At 41.1% G+C, this 17,143-nt stretch overlaps 1 protein-coding gene across 5 annotated transcripts in view; it reads left to right on the top strand.

The window, feature by feature from the left end:
* LOC146568352 (voltage-gated potassium channel KCNC1-like) overlaps window positions 1-17,143 on the top strand; it is a 54,485-nt gene that overhangs the window by 15,089 nt on the left and 22,253 nt on the right. For all 5 annotated transcript variants that reach the window (XM_085284359.1, XM_085284355.1, XM_085284356.1 and 2 more), the window contains exons 3-4: window positions 14,314-15,295; window positions 16,941-17,135. In XM_085284359.1, coding sequence (XP_085140485.1) covers window positions 14,314-15,295; window positions 16,941-17,135 — 1,177 coding nt within the window. The remainder of the gene's footprint in view (window positions 1-14,313; window positions 15,296-16,940; window positions 17,136-17,143) is intronic.

Below are 17,143 nucleotides of genomic sequence, written 5' to 3'. Positions count from 1 at the left end.
CCCAATACGTTCCCTAACTTTCTAGAGTTTTCAATGTATATAAAGATGTGCATTTGGCAGGCAGGTTCTGGCCCACAGACCATATGTTTGACACTCATGCTCTAGGCTAGGACAAAATAAGCATGCAATTAAGACACATTTTGGGGAATTTTATTGTCCTTATGCTTATTATTACCAGTCATAAGAGTGAAATTTAAACAGAAACAAACCAACTTTATTGAGTATTATGAATTTTCCTTCAGTTTAATCAAAACTTTACATAAGAGAATAAGTCGCAACTTTTTATCAACAAGCCCAAATCCAGAATTATTGTACTTATTCTAGAAATCATAACTTCTAACTCTTCTTCAAAAAACCCCAAGCCTTTAAAAAGCAAAAAAAGCATTTGTTGCCCTTTTTTATAACAGATATAGCCTGGACCCAACAAACAGACCTCCAGGGAGGAAGAGGTTAAGTGAGTAGGTCAAGATTTTGGGAAATATGCTCAGCCCCTGTCTTGCTGAGTGTTAGATGAGACATCTGATACCCCCCTCATGCCTGTACAGTTAATGCTGTGCTGCAGCCAGCAGCTGGTTAGCTTAGCTGTGCATCGAGGCTGAAAACAGATGGAAACAGTTAGGCCGGGTCTGAGTAATAAATACTAGCAAATTCTGAATGTCACTTAATAACACATTCTGTGTAACCTGCACAAAAATCGAAGTGTAACAACACTGATTTTAAATCTTTCAGCTGTTATGTTAGCTATGTCTTAGCCAGGACCAGTGACTATCTGAAGGCTCTGCTGGTTGCCTGGCAACTGCTCCGAGCCAGGAACTAGACTGACACATAACCCTCTGAAAACTGTGAATTGCTTCTTATACACTTGGCCTTGTACAGCTTACACAAATGGGACAATATTGGTGACTTTTGCATGTTCTGGCATGCTCATTTCGTTACGTTTGGGACTGAAAGAGGTTAGCTGTCTCTAAGTTAAGGTTACGGCTGGTGCTGCAGGCTGCAGCAACATATTTATCCAACACACATGAAAGCAGTATCAATCTCTCCGCTCTTGGCAGCGAAAACAAATAAGGGTATTTGCCAAAATGTCAAACTACAGACACGGCATCATATTTCAGGCAGAAGCATTAAGCACTTCTAATACATTCCCGCTCTTTATGCCTGTCTCAGCCGTCTCCCTCCTTCACCTCGGCCTTGGTCCATTTAGCCATCCTGGTTAAGTGCTGAATCAGCACTCTTCAGGACTGCACACACAATTAGTTCAACATAGTGGCAATTTTGCTCTTGCGCTCTCTGGGATTGGAAACATTCAGAACAGTGGCGTGGAGGAGAGCTCGCACGGTGCCAGAGCCGATTACAGTGGTAGGAGTCTGAATTCCCTAAATGGGGCAAGTCTTGTCAAATCGTGCAAAGGAGCGATGTGCTCTGTACTGTAGTGATCACACAAACTGCTACATTCACATGTATGAGTAAACAAAGGAGTACACCGTGTGCACATACTGGCAGGAGAAAAAAAAACGTTTTAATTGCATGCTGAATCAAAAGTCCTTTCACAGCGTAAAGGCAGTCAATAATTCATAAACGATATCCAGCAGTGTCTGGAGAAAGTCTTAGTGTGGTAGAGAAACACGCTATCCATTTCTATTATGGCACGCATGTTCCATTTGACTCCCTCAAACACCTGGCCGGACATACATCATTCTGAGCACGCTCACATGTACACATTGGCCTGTACACTGTAAGGGTAGCTGCCCATAAACCGGTCAGCTGAGTGTGCGCACTTAGAGCACACTGATAAATCACTTCATGCCTCCGCACGTCATCCTGCGGATCACTCTCACTCACGTGTGGATAAAGCGTTAAACAAACTGAATGTTAGTTTGCTATTAAATTAAACCAAAAAAAAAAAGGCTTCCCATAATCACACAAGGGTGGAATTAATCAATATTTTTATTAAGAATTAGATTAAGCCAATACAATGTAACTCCCTGAAAAAGCTTATCTTGGCTGACTATTCAAACTGAATGATAGAAATCAGAGAAATACAGCAAATTATTACATTTGAGAAGATAGTAGCATTCAAATATTAATTTTAACAACTGTATTTTATCATGATATACTTTACTACCCTCAAGAAATATATACCATAACTCTGGATGCAAAGGAGAACCTGCCACATCTTCTAAAGTCTCGAGGGGCAAATTATATTTTGTGTCCTCTCTCCTGAGAGTAGAGCCTGCAGAATGTGCCTAGAGTGGAGGTCGGCAGCCATTGGGATACAACCCAAAGAGATTCAAGATTCAGGTTAGGATAACTTACAAAATATTCCCAACCAGTTCAGTTTTGGAATTTAATGTAATTATGATTATTTAATTGTAATTATTGTAGAATTACCTAAAGGAACAGTTTATTATCAAATACCTTTTGTGCTGATATTCAGCGTGTGGTTATTAAGGCGTATGCTTTTACAGTAACAGGTTTGTGTCTTGGCTTGGTTCACCACACTTACGTGGCACTTAGACACTCACACTGGATCCCTGCTCATTCCCTTGGAAAATGACATTAGACGGCGTCACTGGGACAATTCCTGTGTGACCATCTGCTTACTTGCGATCCAAGTGTCCAAGTGGCAGCAGAGGCGATGTGGAGTGTGTGTATATGACCATTTTAAATATAAAGAGGATCTATATAAGCGTGTAAAAGCCTGATTTTGGAGTAGAGTTGGATGGAAATGTGTGCAAACATTTGTTTAGATCAGGAAATTTTCGGAGAAGTTTCCTAGCTTCATTTGTTGTTGTTGTGCTCTATGAGCAGTTTGCGTTTGCTCAGATTCCATGATGCGTCTTCTTTTTTTATAAGAGGTGGAATATGGACAAAGTAATGAGGCAGACAAGGGAGAGGACAGGAAGCAAGGACAAAGGAGGTTTAGAAAAATAGACCCGCTTTAGAGGCTCAGACAGTACAAGCAGGATAGGAGAGCACGGCTGGAGACTGCAGTGTGAGGAACCAAGAAAAAAAGATCGACTGAGAGAGATTGGAGCTGTGTCGCTAGGAGAAACGGAAATATATGGCAAAAGAGTCTGAACCACATACAGAGCAGACAAGAAGAAACATACATGCTCTCAGTTTATCTCCATGTGGCGCCTTTCTATTTCTTTTTTCCCCCAGCTTAACAGGATTGCAGTGGGAATGAAATGGAGGAGACCTGAATGCTGCAGAGCATGTACGACACTGTGACGTGTCGACTAGAGAGCTGGAGAGTGTGTGTATGTGTGTGCAACAGCTTACCGATTTGACTGTATCATGTCAAGGAGTTGACTCATTCAGGGAATCTCTTGAAACAGAAGTGCGCGTTGTGATTGAATTTTTACCTGAATCAATTCCAAGAGCACTGACCCTTGAAAGTCAGCGTTTCCGGCTCTCAGAAAATAAAACATACGCAAGGATTAACCAGAGCAGAAGCTAATTATATCTCACATCCTGGGTCCAGCCGTCAACGTTCTACTCTTTCATGTCCTCGTGGATTCACAGGGTTTGATAAGCCTGAAAAAGCATCCGTACGAGCGTGGGATGTGGCCACGTGTTTCGCGCGTTTGATAATTCGACATATGTAGCTGTCCTGCTGCACGTGCCACATTTACCAGGCCCATCATTTTCATGCCTCACCTCTCCTGCCCTGCAAATTCCGCAGTGTCCCGTGTTGGGCGGTGGGTGACCCCTTAGTAGGGGCTTTAACTGCATGTTCTTCGCTCTGTGCCACTTTCCCCCACCCGTGTTGTTTATCCTGAGAAAAAAAGCTCAACAATTAATGGAACTTGACTTTCATTTACAGTTTTGGCTTCCATCAATTGTCAACAAAGATAAATGTGATGGAACTGTTCCTGAACAGCATCCGGTTATGCAACACTGGCCTGATTTTGTCTTGTGCTATAAATTTAGACAGCGCCATCTCTGTTAAATCTGTCCTGTTAACTTTTTTTAATCATCAGTGTTGATTTCAGGTAGTTTATTTATATATATTTTTTAAATAAAATGTAAAATTAGGTTTGTGCTGGACTGTTTCCTGACTGGGAGGAGTCTAAGCCGTCTGGCTGCTGGTGGTCACTTCTTACAGTGCTGTGTCGTCTTGAGCAAAAGTTCACCAGGTTTTCTGAAGATTTTTAGTGTTTCTCTTGAGAAATTGGCTACTTTTTCCACTCATTTTCAGTTCAGTGCTTCTACCTGACCATTTTCAGAGGAATATTTTTCTGACCTATGAATCCCTCAAGTGTAATATAGTCTCTAAATTCAAGAGATGAACCAGTGTGACAACTCAGCAAATAAGACATTTAGGCTCTTTGTTACCAGCAGCCTGTTGCAGAACTCCATAATTTGTTCCTAATTCTTTACTTGAATCTATGAAAAATAGCAAAGAGAACACTTGTTAGATGCTATTAGATGAAAACTTGGCATATATCTTGGCATTATGTGAAGTGTGTAATTAAACAAAAAGAAATGAGGAAACTGGACAAGTGGGGGGAGAAAGAAAAATTGAAAGCCTATCTGCAGCAGGCAGATGAGCAGTGTAGGAAAGTCATGTCCCTAAATAATAGAAAAATATCCACCAAAGACCAGACACAGGACCTTGGCGGATTCTGCTTTTCACTGAAGACCTGCCAGCAATGGTCTCACTGGAAGGGTGGTTGTCCAGAAGCCATTCTTAAGGAAGGGAAAAGAGGAGAAAAGAATGCGGCATTACACAAGAACTGGACCTAAAAATCAGTGACAACAGGTCTGACTCAATAGAGGTGATTGCTTGTCTCATGTGTGTGCTGTGTGTCTGTGTGCACATTTGAGGTTATGTGTATAAAAGTGTGTGTATGTTAGTTTGTCTGCCTCGGACTGAGGGTGAGAGAAAGTCATCCCAACGCTTGCTCGTTAGAATTGAACAAGCTTCGTTGTTGCCTTATATAAAGTATGTCCATCTATGTTTGCACATATTTTCACATTTGCATTTGCAAAGCATAAAGAAAAGAGGGACAGCTTAAGACTTGGCAGAGACATGGCAGTTGCTTTGATTATAATTTCTAAAGTGTAGCTTTTAAACTGCAATGTTGGAACGCCACTGTGGCATTAGCTGTATGTCAGTGGACTGGATTCAAAATGATGTAATCGTGGTTCACATGGACATATTTCATAAGCTGCATAAAGTAAACTGACATAAGTCATTCATAGTTCAACAAAAAGAAAACATACAGTTCTGAAAAAAGAGGAAGGCGTGTTTTCTCTTCTCTGATTCAGACTTCATCTCTTGTCACAGTCTCCCACTTCACGTGTCGGTAAAGGGAGCACGCTCTTTTTCCTGACATTTTAGTTTTGGTGTTTCACTCTTTTTTTTCTTCTCTTTTTTCTTTTTGATGATCTTGGACTAAAAGAAACAAAACCATCAATTTCAGTATTGCTCTGCAGCAATGATGATGATGATGGCACAAGTGAAGGCTATTCCCGTTACCCACCCAAGGTTACACTCGCCCTGCACGCTAAGTGGTTACTTTGGAAGTCTCTGAGTGATGGCCGCGGTCGTTCACCTAAGATAATAGATTAATCACCCGATCCCGGTCTGAGCCGCTGCTCAGGTTGCCCTTCAGGAGAGGGTTCTGTATTTCACATCGTTCAAATGTTCATTTTTCATGCCTCATTCATGTTCAGATTTCAGATCATCCTTCAGTGTCTCCTTATCAGTGCTGACTCCGCAGCGGCGGTCCCCCCCCCCCCTCCATTTGCTTTGCCCTGCTGGGAAAGACTCCACGTTCCACCGCTCCCTGATTGTCATACTAACAGTAATCAAACAAAAGCCTCGTTAACGAGAAGCAAAATCCTTTACCTGCCTTTATGTATCACTGTCAAGGTCACGCGCCCTTAACTTGATAAACTAAAGCCTTTGATTGGACAATCAGCGTCTGGACCAAATGATCACAATTTGGCTCTTGCTCCTGTATACATTCAGCCCTCTATGCCAGCTGTAGGAGCAGTATTTGGCTTGGTCTTGTCCTTGGTGCCTGAAAGCAGAGGCTAACGCAGTGGTTGTCATGGTGACACAGAGCCAGGCAGGGCTGTGGTAATACTGTAATGATAAAGCTCTTCTGGATGGTGCCGCAGTAAACACAGCGCCACTAGGGTCCCGTTAAGGAAGAGCGCAGCGCACCGCCATGCATGCAAAAATGCCTGTAGGGCTAATATCAGCTCCGACAATCTCTCCTCGGTTATATCGCTTACATTCGTGCACTCCCAGCACCTCCTCCTTCCTCGCTCCCTGTCTCTTTATTGCAATCTCACTCTCCGCTGCCCCTCATTGTCTTCTCTCCTCTTTCCTTTCCTTCTCCTCCACCTCCATTCCTTTGCTCTCCCTTCTTCATTCATCCATCGGAAACACAATCAGCGCTCGCCTTGATCAACTTCCTTTCGCAGTTTCTCTCTCGCTCTCTCAAAGAGGCTCTTTTTTTCATTTGCTCCTCTCTCCATCTTTGACTCCCGCTCTTTTAAATTTATGTTGATGATCTTTCAAAATCTAATTTCGGTGTCTAGAGAGTAAGGAGGAAGGTGGTGGGACGGTGTGGTGGGCTCGATTGGACCTTGAAGGTCATTGTTAGCTTTAATGTAGGGAATTGACCACATTGCACCTGTGCCTGTAAGTGCTACGCACCGAGAGCATCGTCCAGAGTGCACACCTTTACGTTGCTGTGACGACAACAGCGACAAAAAAAAGGGATGGCGGGAGAGAACAAAGCGCCCAAGGAGATAAATAAGTGTGAAGTGACAGATTGCTACTCCTCCTTTTATCATCTTCTTCCACTTCTCTCTCTCTGTCTCCCTGCTCATCCCTCTCCATCACTTCAATGCAGTGCTCATGCAGCTACCACTTGCTATCTGTGATCAGCAAGTGTGCGCACACACCTCCTGTGCCCATAGGCTGTTTGTCTCTTTCACATTGTGAGTCATGTCCACACACGCACACGTTTGGTGCCAGGAACTTACACCAACAGATGTATATGCATCGAATGCACGCACAGGCTCTGCAGCTGTGTGCTGCAGGCTGATTTGATGAAAAGATTTAAGCAGATTTTATTAATGTTCAAGCAGTTTGAGTGCTTCTCTGTCCCCCTCAGAGCCAGAAAACTCCTGCTTGCCATGTTGATTGAGTAGTATTGATTTGATGTTCGCATCTACTGTGCAATCTACTGTACTCTGCTGCTGTGAATACGGCTCGATTTACTCACTGAAAACATGAATGGACCTTTGTTTTATCAGGAGCAATAATTGATTGTGGCTTTTAGCTCATCTCAGTCAAATTAATTGCAGTACTTTTGGTTCAAGCTGCCAGGGTAATGAAACCCAAACCCGAATGTGTCTTTGCATTTTGTTTTTGCTGAATACGTTTATCTGTCATTGTTAGGTCAAGCTTTCTCAGTACAGAGTGCTTTCCTCTGTGTATGAGATTTCCTACTAGGAAAAACATCCAACTCCAAAAGTTTAATTTAATATGAAGCAAGAAATTTGCTAATAAAGAAAGGAAGATGGAAGAGTAAGTAAATATTGTTGTTTGTTAAGTTAAAGAGTGAAAAACAGTCATTTTACCCAAGAACTGTGACTCGTGACTCATATGATGCTTAATTGAGTCATCATTATTTTTGTAATGAAATCATCTCTATAGCACAAAACAGCCAGAACGGCACAAAGACTCACTCGGACATTTAGAGCATGCACATTCTTGTGGTCCATCTTAATGGCAGTTTCATTTGATACATTTATAAATTTATATTTGACTCTTTTATATTTATGATATTTGTATATCATTATATAGCAGAAGTCAGTGTGGTTAACACAGATGATAAAAACATAAATTTTCAGGGCTTAGAGCTAGCACTGACTATAATTTATTATAATCCTGTTTATTCTCCATGTGGACGATGGCAGCTCCTCAGCCACTGTTAGGTCATCACTTACAATTTTGCCATCAGAGAGGGGTCACAGACTTCTTACCCATGGGTGTAATACCTTAAAATATTAGTGTACTGGTACACCTGAGATTACAACCACATTACAACTACAAGCAAATCTAGCTGGGTGCAGAATATATATGTACACATGTAATGCACAATGAACGGTGTAATGTGCAATTAACTTAAACAAACTTAAACAATACCTTTTCTCAACTTACTCTGTTTTTTCTGTAAGTCAGCCAATGCCTCTCATTAAGAGCAGTCCGACTATGTGCCAGCTCAGCAGGTGTTAAAGGTTTTGGCACGGTGAATCAAAAATATACAGCGCCTCTGAATTTTATTACATCAAGTATCGTTTTAAAACTGTTCCAGATTAAATTATAACACCCAAAATATCAGTTTAAATTCCCCCTTGTATTAATTTAGTCATTTATAAGTTAAAAATAACAGCTGAAGAGTTGATGTGCCAGCATTACAGGTACAGTTGCAATGGTTTTAGGCAGGTGTGAAAAATGCTGTAAACAAAAGAATGATTTCAGAATTATAAATGATTGTTTATTGGCCCTAAATGTATTCTGCAGCAGGACAATGACCCCAAACACAGAGCGAAAGTCAGTATGAACTATCTTCAGCGTAAAGAAGAACAAGAAGTACTGGAAGTGATGGTAGGGCCCCCACAGAGCCCTGATCTCAATATCATCAAATGTGTCTGGGATTATATGAAGAGACAGAAGGATGTGAGGAAGTCTACATCCAAAGTTTGGAACAACCTACCGGCCGAGTTCCTTCACAAACTGTGTGCAAGTGTAGCTAGAAGAATTGATGCTGTTTTCTGTTTTGAAGGCAAAGGTGGTCACACCAAATATTGATTTGATTTAGATTTCTCTTTTGTTCATTCACTGCATTTTGTTGATTGATGAAAACAGATGATTAACGCTTTCGTTTTCGTTTTGTTTTGTTTTCCCTTTGTGTTGAGTTAACTGGAGGTATTTTGTTTTGTTTTTTTTGGTTAAAAGAAAATGTTATTTAGTGTAAACAGAAGTGATTCTTGCAGCTGGAATCAAATCAGCTTTTAGATGTGTGTGTTTGAATAATCTAAACAGATCTGCTCTGTTTAAGACAAAATTCTGCAACAAATCAAGCTCGTGAACAGTGCGCTCAGCTACATTTGGTTTAGCAGAAATATTATTTTCACTGTATTAAATTCGTGAGCTGAGCTCACTGTCAGATCGGCTCAAACAAAGTTGTTTAACTTTCATATTTTGGTGCTAATATGTGAGTAGATAAAAATTGGCCTTTTTTAAAATGATGTATAAAAGCTTAAGGTGTGTGCATCTACTGTGTCTGAGCCCACATAATTATGTTATATATAGGTATATGAGGTACGTGAATGAGAAAAACAACAACATAAAGACTGAATTCAAAAGTGAAAAGAGATTAAAACACCCACTGGACACTTTATTAGGTACACTTTGCTTCGTATTGGGTTGGACCCTCTTTTTCCTCCATAACTGCCTTAATTCTTCATGGCATAGATTCAACGAGGTGCTGAAAACATTCCTCACAGATTTTGATACGTATTGATACGACACCATCACAAAGTTGCTGCAGTTTTGTTGACTGCATTTCCATAATGAGGATCTAGATGCTCTACTGAGTGAGATCTGGTGACTATCTTGTTCAAGAAACCAGTTTGCATCATGGCACAATTTCTTGCTGGAAGCAGCAATCAGAACATTGTACACTTTTAACCATCTCCATAAAGGTCTGGACATGGGCAGCAACAACACTCACTCAAAGTGTGCTAAGAAAATATCTGCCACAACACCACACCATACTGGCCTGAACTGTTGATACCAGGCAAGATGGATCCAGCTTACACCACATTCTGACTCTACCACGCGAACGATGTCACAGACCTCAAAACCCATCTGACCAGAGGAAATGTTTCTTCTGCTTACCAGTTTTGGTAAGACCCTTCAAATTATATTCAAATTATATTCTCAGTTTCCTGTTCTTAGCTCACAGCTGTAGCCCAGCTGTAATCTTCTGCACACCTTGATTATAACAAGTGGTTGTTTAAGTTACTGTTGTCTTCCTATCATTCTCCTCTGACCTCTGGCATCAACAAGGCATTTTTGAGAGATGCTGCTCACTGGATGTTTTCTCTTTTCAGACCATTCTCTTTAAACCCTCGAGATGGTTGTGCAAGTGAATCTCAGTAGATCAACAGTTTCTGAAATGCTCAGACAGCCTCTCTGGCACCAACAACCTTACCATGTTCAAAGTCACTTAAATCTCCTTTCTTTCCCATTCTGATGCTCGATTTGAACTTCAGGAGGTTAAAAAATGCATTGATTTACTGCCATTTGATTGGCTCATTAGATATTTACATTAACAAATAGCTGAACATATGTACCTAATGAAGTGGCTGGTAGTGTAGATTCTACCACTTTTGTGCTAGAACGATTAGATGGACGTATTTGACATTCAGACATTCACCTAATCCAGCTTTGTGTGAGATTCAGTAATATAAACTAGCTTTATGCATAAGTTCTGAGCAGCTTTGAAATCACTTGTATGGAATAACATGTTGGAAAAAGACACAGAGCTCCATCTGTCCCTCCGTTTGACAGAAGTTGCTAAGGCCTGTCATTTATTATTAGCCTTCAGTCTCTTGTTAGGTTTGCTTCTTTTTCTTTGGCTCCTCGCTCTTCCTCTCACCATCATTTCCGTCATACTTTTTGTCCTCTTGCTTGTCATTGCAAAAGTCTTCTTTTCATCACACAGTCACATCACATTAACATCATCAGAACAATGAGCAAATCTTGCCTCGGTCACATCTCTGAGTTTTGTTAACCGTTTTGGCATTCGTCCATCCCTCTCACCTTGCTCGTATTACTCTATGTCCTTGCTTCTGGACTGCTTCAGCTTTTTCCTTTGTGCTTCTCCACGCATGGATCCGCATCGTCTGGTCTCCCTCCCACTTGTCCACCCCCTCCTGTGTCTCCACCTGTGTAACCTACATAAACGATACAGTGTTATTACGGTTTTGCCACAAGTTTCTTTTTGCAGTCTCTTGTGTATGTGTTAGCTCGTACATGCGCAAAGGACAACATGGAAAAGCTCACTTTGAAGACAAGCTCTCACACTTTTTTCCCAGTCTCTGCATCCTCATGCTTTCTACAGTTGCCCATGCTTATCATCTACTCAGTTATTAACTATTATTATAATCCTTGCATCAGTAATGTCTGACGTCGTAAAGAATAAAAAGAACAGTAGAAACAAAAACAAACAAAAAATGAGCACAACACTTCAGGGTGAAACTCTCTTCGTTGTTGTGATTTGTACTTGTGAAGACTTTCTGGTGCTCGGCCAATAAGGGAACATCCTGTGCTGGTCCCACTGGTACTATCCCGCTTCACTGGGACGGGAGGGTGGGGGTTGATACCGGGGGTGGGGGAGTGTAGAGGGTGTTTGAGAACCTCAGTGTGTGTGTATGTGTGTGCTTTCATGATACAGAGGAGGAGAGTACTGCAGCAATCTGAGAAAGTAGGTCAGACACCAACTAGTGAGAAACATAGCAGAGGAAAAAAAGAGGTAGAGAGTAGAGATGGAAAAGAGAGGGGAAAAAAGAAAGAGCATAGATGGTAGAGGAGAAGGAGAGCGGGAGGGAAAACAGACCAGAAAGGACAGCAGATGCTGCAAGAATGACAGACCAAAGCAAAAGAGAAAAACAGGAGCAAATCTAATGATATACATTACCAAAGTATTTGGGCTGCAAAGAGGTAGCCTGTAAAAAAAAAAAAAATGCAATTACACTTTCTTGATTCATTGAGCCAACATTAAACAACATAAAACAACATTACAACCAACGAATGGTTGAAACAATCAAAAAAGAATTACAGGATGGACACCAACTTACTGATTTTCCTGGAAGGTCACGTCTTTGGCTAAATGCTCGTTGGCTAATGTCCTCAATAAATACAACCGCTCACAGTATTAAGCCTTCTGCCCAGTCTGTTTCTGTCATGAAGGCACTTAGAGAAAATATGTGTAGGCTCTCATCCAATTTCCAACCCAAAGAAAAGGGATGGTGGGGGGGAAGGAGACCTTTCAAGAAACATAAGTGGCACTGGTTGCTCTTTTTGCCCAGTTATAAAGCCTCTTCTTATAAACATTTTGCTCTTGATATTACATAAGTGCATAATGCCAAAAATACAGGCTGGCACTCACAATATGCTGAGGGCACTCATGGTTCTTATATATATGGACTCCACTCAAGTATGAATTACCTTTCTCTTTTGCTCCTCGGGCCATGGTTGTGTTTTATTATTTATTTGGTAATGCACAAAGTATACTGCATCTATAAATACACTGCAGGGCTTAGGAATGGACCACAATGGGGAAAGACTGTGCAGCAGCCGCTCGCACACTGGTGTCATCACACTACTGTCATTGATTCGCTGACAACTGAACAAGTTACAGTGAAGGGAAAAGATTGGCTTCATATAGTAAACTGCAGATCACACAGATGAGCTAGAAACAAACTGGAAAACAGAGATGTCTGAAGCGGGACAGTGTGATGGTTTAAATTGGCTTGTTTTTCTTTCTGTCAAGGAAAGCTGCAGAGATTTCTGAAGTGAACAGGCAAACCCATGGGATGCAAAATATTGTAGTATATAGAAAGGACCCAGGTTGTGGAAAGATAAGCAATACATTTCTCACAAGAGGTTCACAATAACAACATAATAAATCAACAAAAAAGCATGGGAGTTAGTGTGAGTTGTTAGTTTTAATAGGCCAAATGCAACCATAGCATTAAGAATATGAACACCAAGTATTAAGTATTGAAAAGACTCGTCAAAATATCCAATTTAAAGAAACACACACAAGTAGGCCAAATGATATGACTGTGTGAAGGGTAATGTTACCTTAAAGCATCTGCATGATATTTAAATGAGTAGTGAGGTTAATGAAATCTTCATAACAATGGGATTCCAAACAGTACTGTAAAAAACGAACTAAATACACCCAGTGATTGTTTTGGCTAATTTGCAGCGCGACCTTTATCAGGAAAAACTTTAATTAATTAATTGTTTTCTGTGTGTCTCTCACGTCACTGTGAGGAAATTTTGGCCACTCTTCCTTTTATTTTTTTACAGCTCTTTTAAGGTTTCATCACATCATTTCAGTCAGTTTGAGCTCCAGACTTTGGGACGTTGCAACAGATTTGTTGCTGTGTTTGGGGTCACTGTTACATTGTAAAGCCAAGTTTTAGCTGATGGACGAAATGGCCTCGCATTTGACATTTAATAGTTTGGCACATAGATTGGCTCACTGGCTGCAAGCTGCCCAGGTCCCGTGGCTGCAAAACACTTGGCATGAAGTGTTTTTGGTGATGTGTTTGGTTTTCTGCAAATGCGGTGCTGTCTATTTAACCAAACTGTCTTTGGTCTTGTCTGTCTGTAGTTTATTTAGATGCAACTTTGCAAATCTAAATCATGTTGCCAAGTTCTTTTTAGACAGTATTTCTCTTATCAACCCTTTCAAATAAGCCACACCTATTAGTCTTTTTTTCATTGCACCTTCATGAATTTTAAACTTTAACATGCACAGTTGGATTTTGGGGGGAATTTGCTGGGATGTCCACAACTAGGAAGATGGTGACATTGTGTTAACACACACTTGAATGCTCTAGACTGGGAAACTGCCAAAGCCTCTGGTTTTATAGAGGTGCTCACACTTGCTAATGATCAGTTATTTGGGTCAATTTGATTATCAGCACTGGCTGCTAATTACTAAGTAAGGCGTTCTTAGTTTCTTTGCATAGAGCTGAATAAAGTCCTGTGAAAACTTCCTTCTCCACATGAGTGTAATATGGCAGACATATTTTCAGTTATTTATTTTATCCCTTCTGATTATAAGTTCTATTTGTGGACTACATGCTTCTGAAATATTTTTATAGCTTTCTGCACACTTTTTGTTTTCTGGCTAAGATGTGGTAATTAGTTGGAATATGTAGGATACACACTGACATATTAAGACATTTTTAAATATTGAGTTGAGTATTAACTGATAGTATACTATTTAAGGGTATAAGTGTTATACATTCACTGGTTGTTAAATTTAATTTAATGTAATTAAATTGAATGAATAATTAATGCATTTACTTTTGCGGTTGGCTTGAGGTTTTATACTGTTAAAATGCTGACATTTTCTCTGATGTTCTTTGCCTCGCTGGATTTTCATAATTTGACTTTTTTCTTTTGCTCTTTCTCTGATTTCTCTTCCTACATTAACTCTTTTTATTGACCCTTTTCTTCATTCTTTTCAGTATGTGGCTTTTATCTCCCTATTCTTCATCCTCATCTCCATATCCACGTTCTGCATGGAGACGCACGAGGCCTTCAACACCATCCTCAACAAGACAGAGAACGTCACAGTGGGCAACATGACTCGTGAGGAGATCGTTTATGAGGTGGTGACTGACAGCTGGCTGACATATGTGGAAGGTGTGTGTGTCATTTGGTTCACCATTGAGGTCCTGCTTCGAGTCACCTTCTGCCCTGACAAGTTTGAATTCTTCAAAAGCACCCTCAACATCATCGATTTTGTTGCCATCCTGCCCTTCTATCTGGAGGTTGGTCTGAGTGGGCTGTCCTCCAAAGCTGCCAAGGATGTCCTGGGGTTCCTGCGTGTTGTCCGATTTGTTCGTATCCTCCGAATCTTCAAGCTGACTCGCCACTTCGTAGGTCTCCGTGTCCTTGGCCACACCCTGCGTGCCAGTACCAATGAATTCCTCCTGCTCATCATCTTCTTAGCTCTTGGTGTCCTCATCTTTGCCACTATGATCTACTATGCTGAACGAATTGGTGCAGACCCAGATGACCCAACAGCCAGTGCCCATACCAACTTCAAGAACATCCCCATTGGATTTTGGTGGGCGGTTGTGACCATGACCACGCTGGGTTATGGAGATATGTACCCGGAGACATGGTCAGGGATGCTGGTGGGTGCGCTGTGTGCCTTGGCTGGTGTGCTAACCATTGCTATGCCTGTACCTGTCATTGTCAACAACTTCGGCATGTACTACTCTCTGGCTATGGCCAAACAAAAGCTTCCCAAAAAGAAGAACAAACATATCCCCCGAGCGCCACAACCAGGGTCCCCCAACTACTGCAAGCCAGATGCCTTGGCGATGGCTACTGCATCACCACAAAGAATCTTGGGAAATGTCTTAGGAGGAGTGATGGGGTCTGGAGGAATAGGAGGTGACTGTCCTCTTGCCCAAGAAGAAATTATAGAGATCAACAGAGGTGAGTGTTTGTTGTTGTTTTTTAATGCTGCTTATGTTTATCATGAGAACATATGCAATCTGTTTTACTGTTGAAAATATAGAAATGAATAAATTGTGTATGTTCAAGATAAAATTCAAGTTTCACTATGTTGTTTACCACTTTAAGCAATCTAAAACGAACTTGCATGATTGTAATCAATATGACAGTTTGCTCATGGTAGTTTGAAGCGTACAAAAGGATTTTAGACTTTTAACTGAGAATTAACTGAGTACCAAAGTGTCAAGAGAAAGAAGTGGAAGTACGATCAAGAAGAGATGTATAGCTGATTCTTGAGCCACCCTGGAGAAATTGCTGGCCCATCACAACTCATATGTAATTTATGATCAACTGGTAGGTTCACCGTTGCCTTAAGGCCTCCATCTGTCAGGGGGGAAAAACAAACATTATGGAAGGAAAATGACCTCAATTATCTTTTAAAACAGCTTAATGCATCTCAACTTTGAGCTGACTTCCCGAATTGAGGAAAGTCAGCCCACATATTATCTCTCTGGCATTAACAGTGAAATCAGGAGGCGAAGTAATGTGGCTCTTGGCGCGCTTTTTACATGCTGCAGCATCAGGCGTCAGTCATATGCCACAATAATGCACCTTAAATGCATTACTCCAATGGCCTGATCATTAGTGAGTCAGAAAACATTTCTTCAGTGCTTTTACTACATCTTGTCTGCTTGGCTTTTTTCCAGGTATTTGTGGGCGGTGTCTTTTCTTTCTTCTTTTTTTTCTTTTTTCCTTGTTTTTATTAGCAAGTTGTATCAGTCAAACTTTTGATAGCAGACTCCAGACTCGGAAAGTACAATCAAGTAAAAATTTCATTATATGCAAAGCTTGTCTACTAACATGTCTTTGCATGACTCATAGTTCCATATCATTCATATTAATCTTGGTGAGGCCCTCAGCTCATTCACTGCGTAGAACAAGACATTTTCTTCTGGTTGGCTTCCCCTTACAAACAGAAGGATTGACCAGAACATGCTTTATTTTCCTACATTAGAGTAGGACACATTAATTGAATTTTATTAATGCCAGATATATTGTAACATAAAGACCCTATAATGTTAGAAATGACCCCAACAATCAGATGACCCCTTATGAGCAAACACTTGGTGGCAGTGGGAAGGAAAAACCTTTTTTTAACAAGAAGAAACCTCTGGCAGAACCACGTTTAGGGAAGGAAAGCCATCTGCCAACATTAAAGCCTCTCTTTCGATTGGACTCTACTCGGTTTATAGGGTTTTCCATTAGGTAGTATTATCTGGTACCAAGTACTTTGTTAGCCAGGGTTCCAAGCGAGCTTCATCAAGCTTAAAATGTGACGTCGACAGCCTGCGTTCCACTGATTGGCCAGGTAGTGACGGCTCAGGCTGGGTCATGAGAGCGACTCCTTCACAAAAATCAAACAGAGCAAATTTTGAACAAGAGAAATGGTTACAAACAAACCAACACTGGTTTGGTCTTAACCAGAGTCAAGTCGAGTCAAGTACAGCCGAGTAGGCGGAAAAGAGGAATTAGATATGAAATTGTTTTTTGAGTTAAACAAGATGTTTAATTTTGTAGCACAATGATTCTTCTTTGGGTGTTTTTCACTTTCCTTTGCCTCAACTAGATTCTAAGCAGAATGGTGACGCAGCCTCAGCCGCCTTGGCTAATGAGGACTGCCCCACCATCGACCAGGTGCTGAGCCCGGATGAGAGGAGTCCTATTGGGCGAGGCCCCACTCGGGAACGCTACCAGCAGGACAGAGCCTGCTTCCTTCTTAATACCAGGGAATTCCGTGCCACAGATGGGAATGTGCGGAAAGGTATGTTT

The sequence above is a fragment of the Mchenga conophoros genome, linkage group LG8 (assembly GCF_057382185.1).
Source record: "Mchenga conophoros isolate Kocher_MC1m ecotype Shallow Benthic linkage group LG8, M_conophoros_male_GT1.1, whole genome shotgun sequence".
Lineage (NCBI taxonomy): Eukaryota > Metazoa > Chordata > Actinopteri > Cichliformes > Cichlidae > Mchenga > Mchenga conophoros.
The sequence above is the reverse complement of the archived record's forward strand: the minus strand, read 5'-3'. Positions and strand labels throughout refer to the sequence as shown.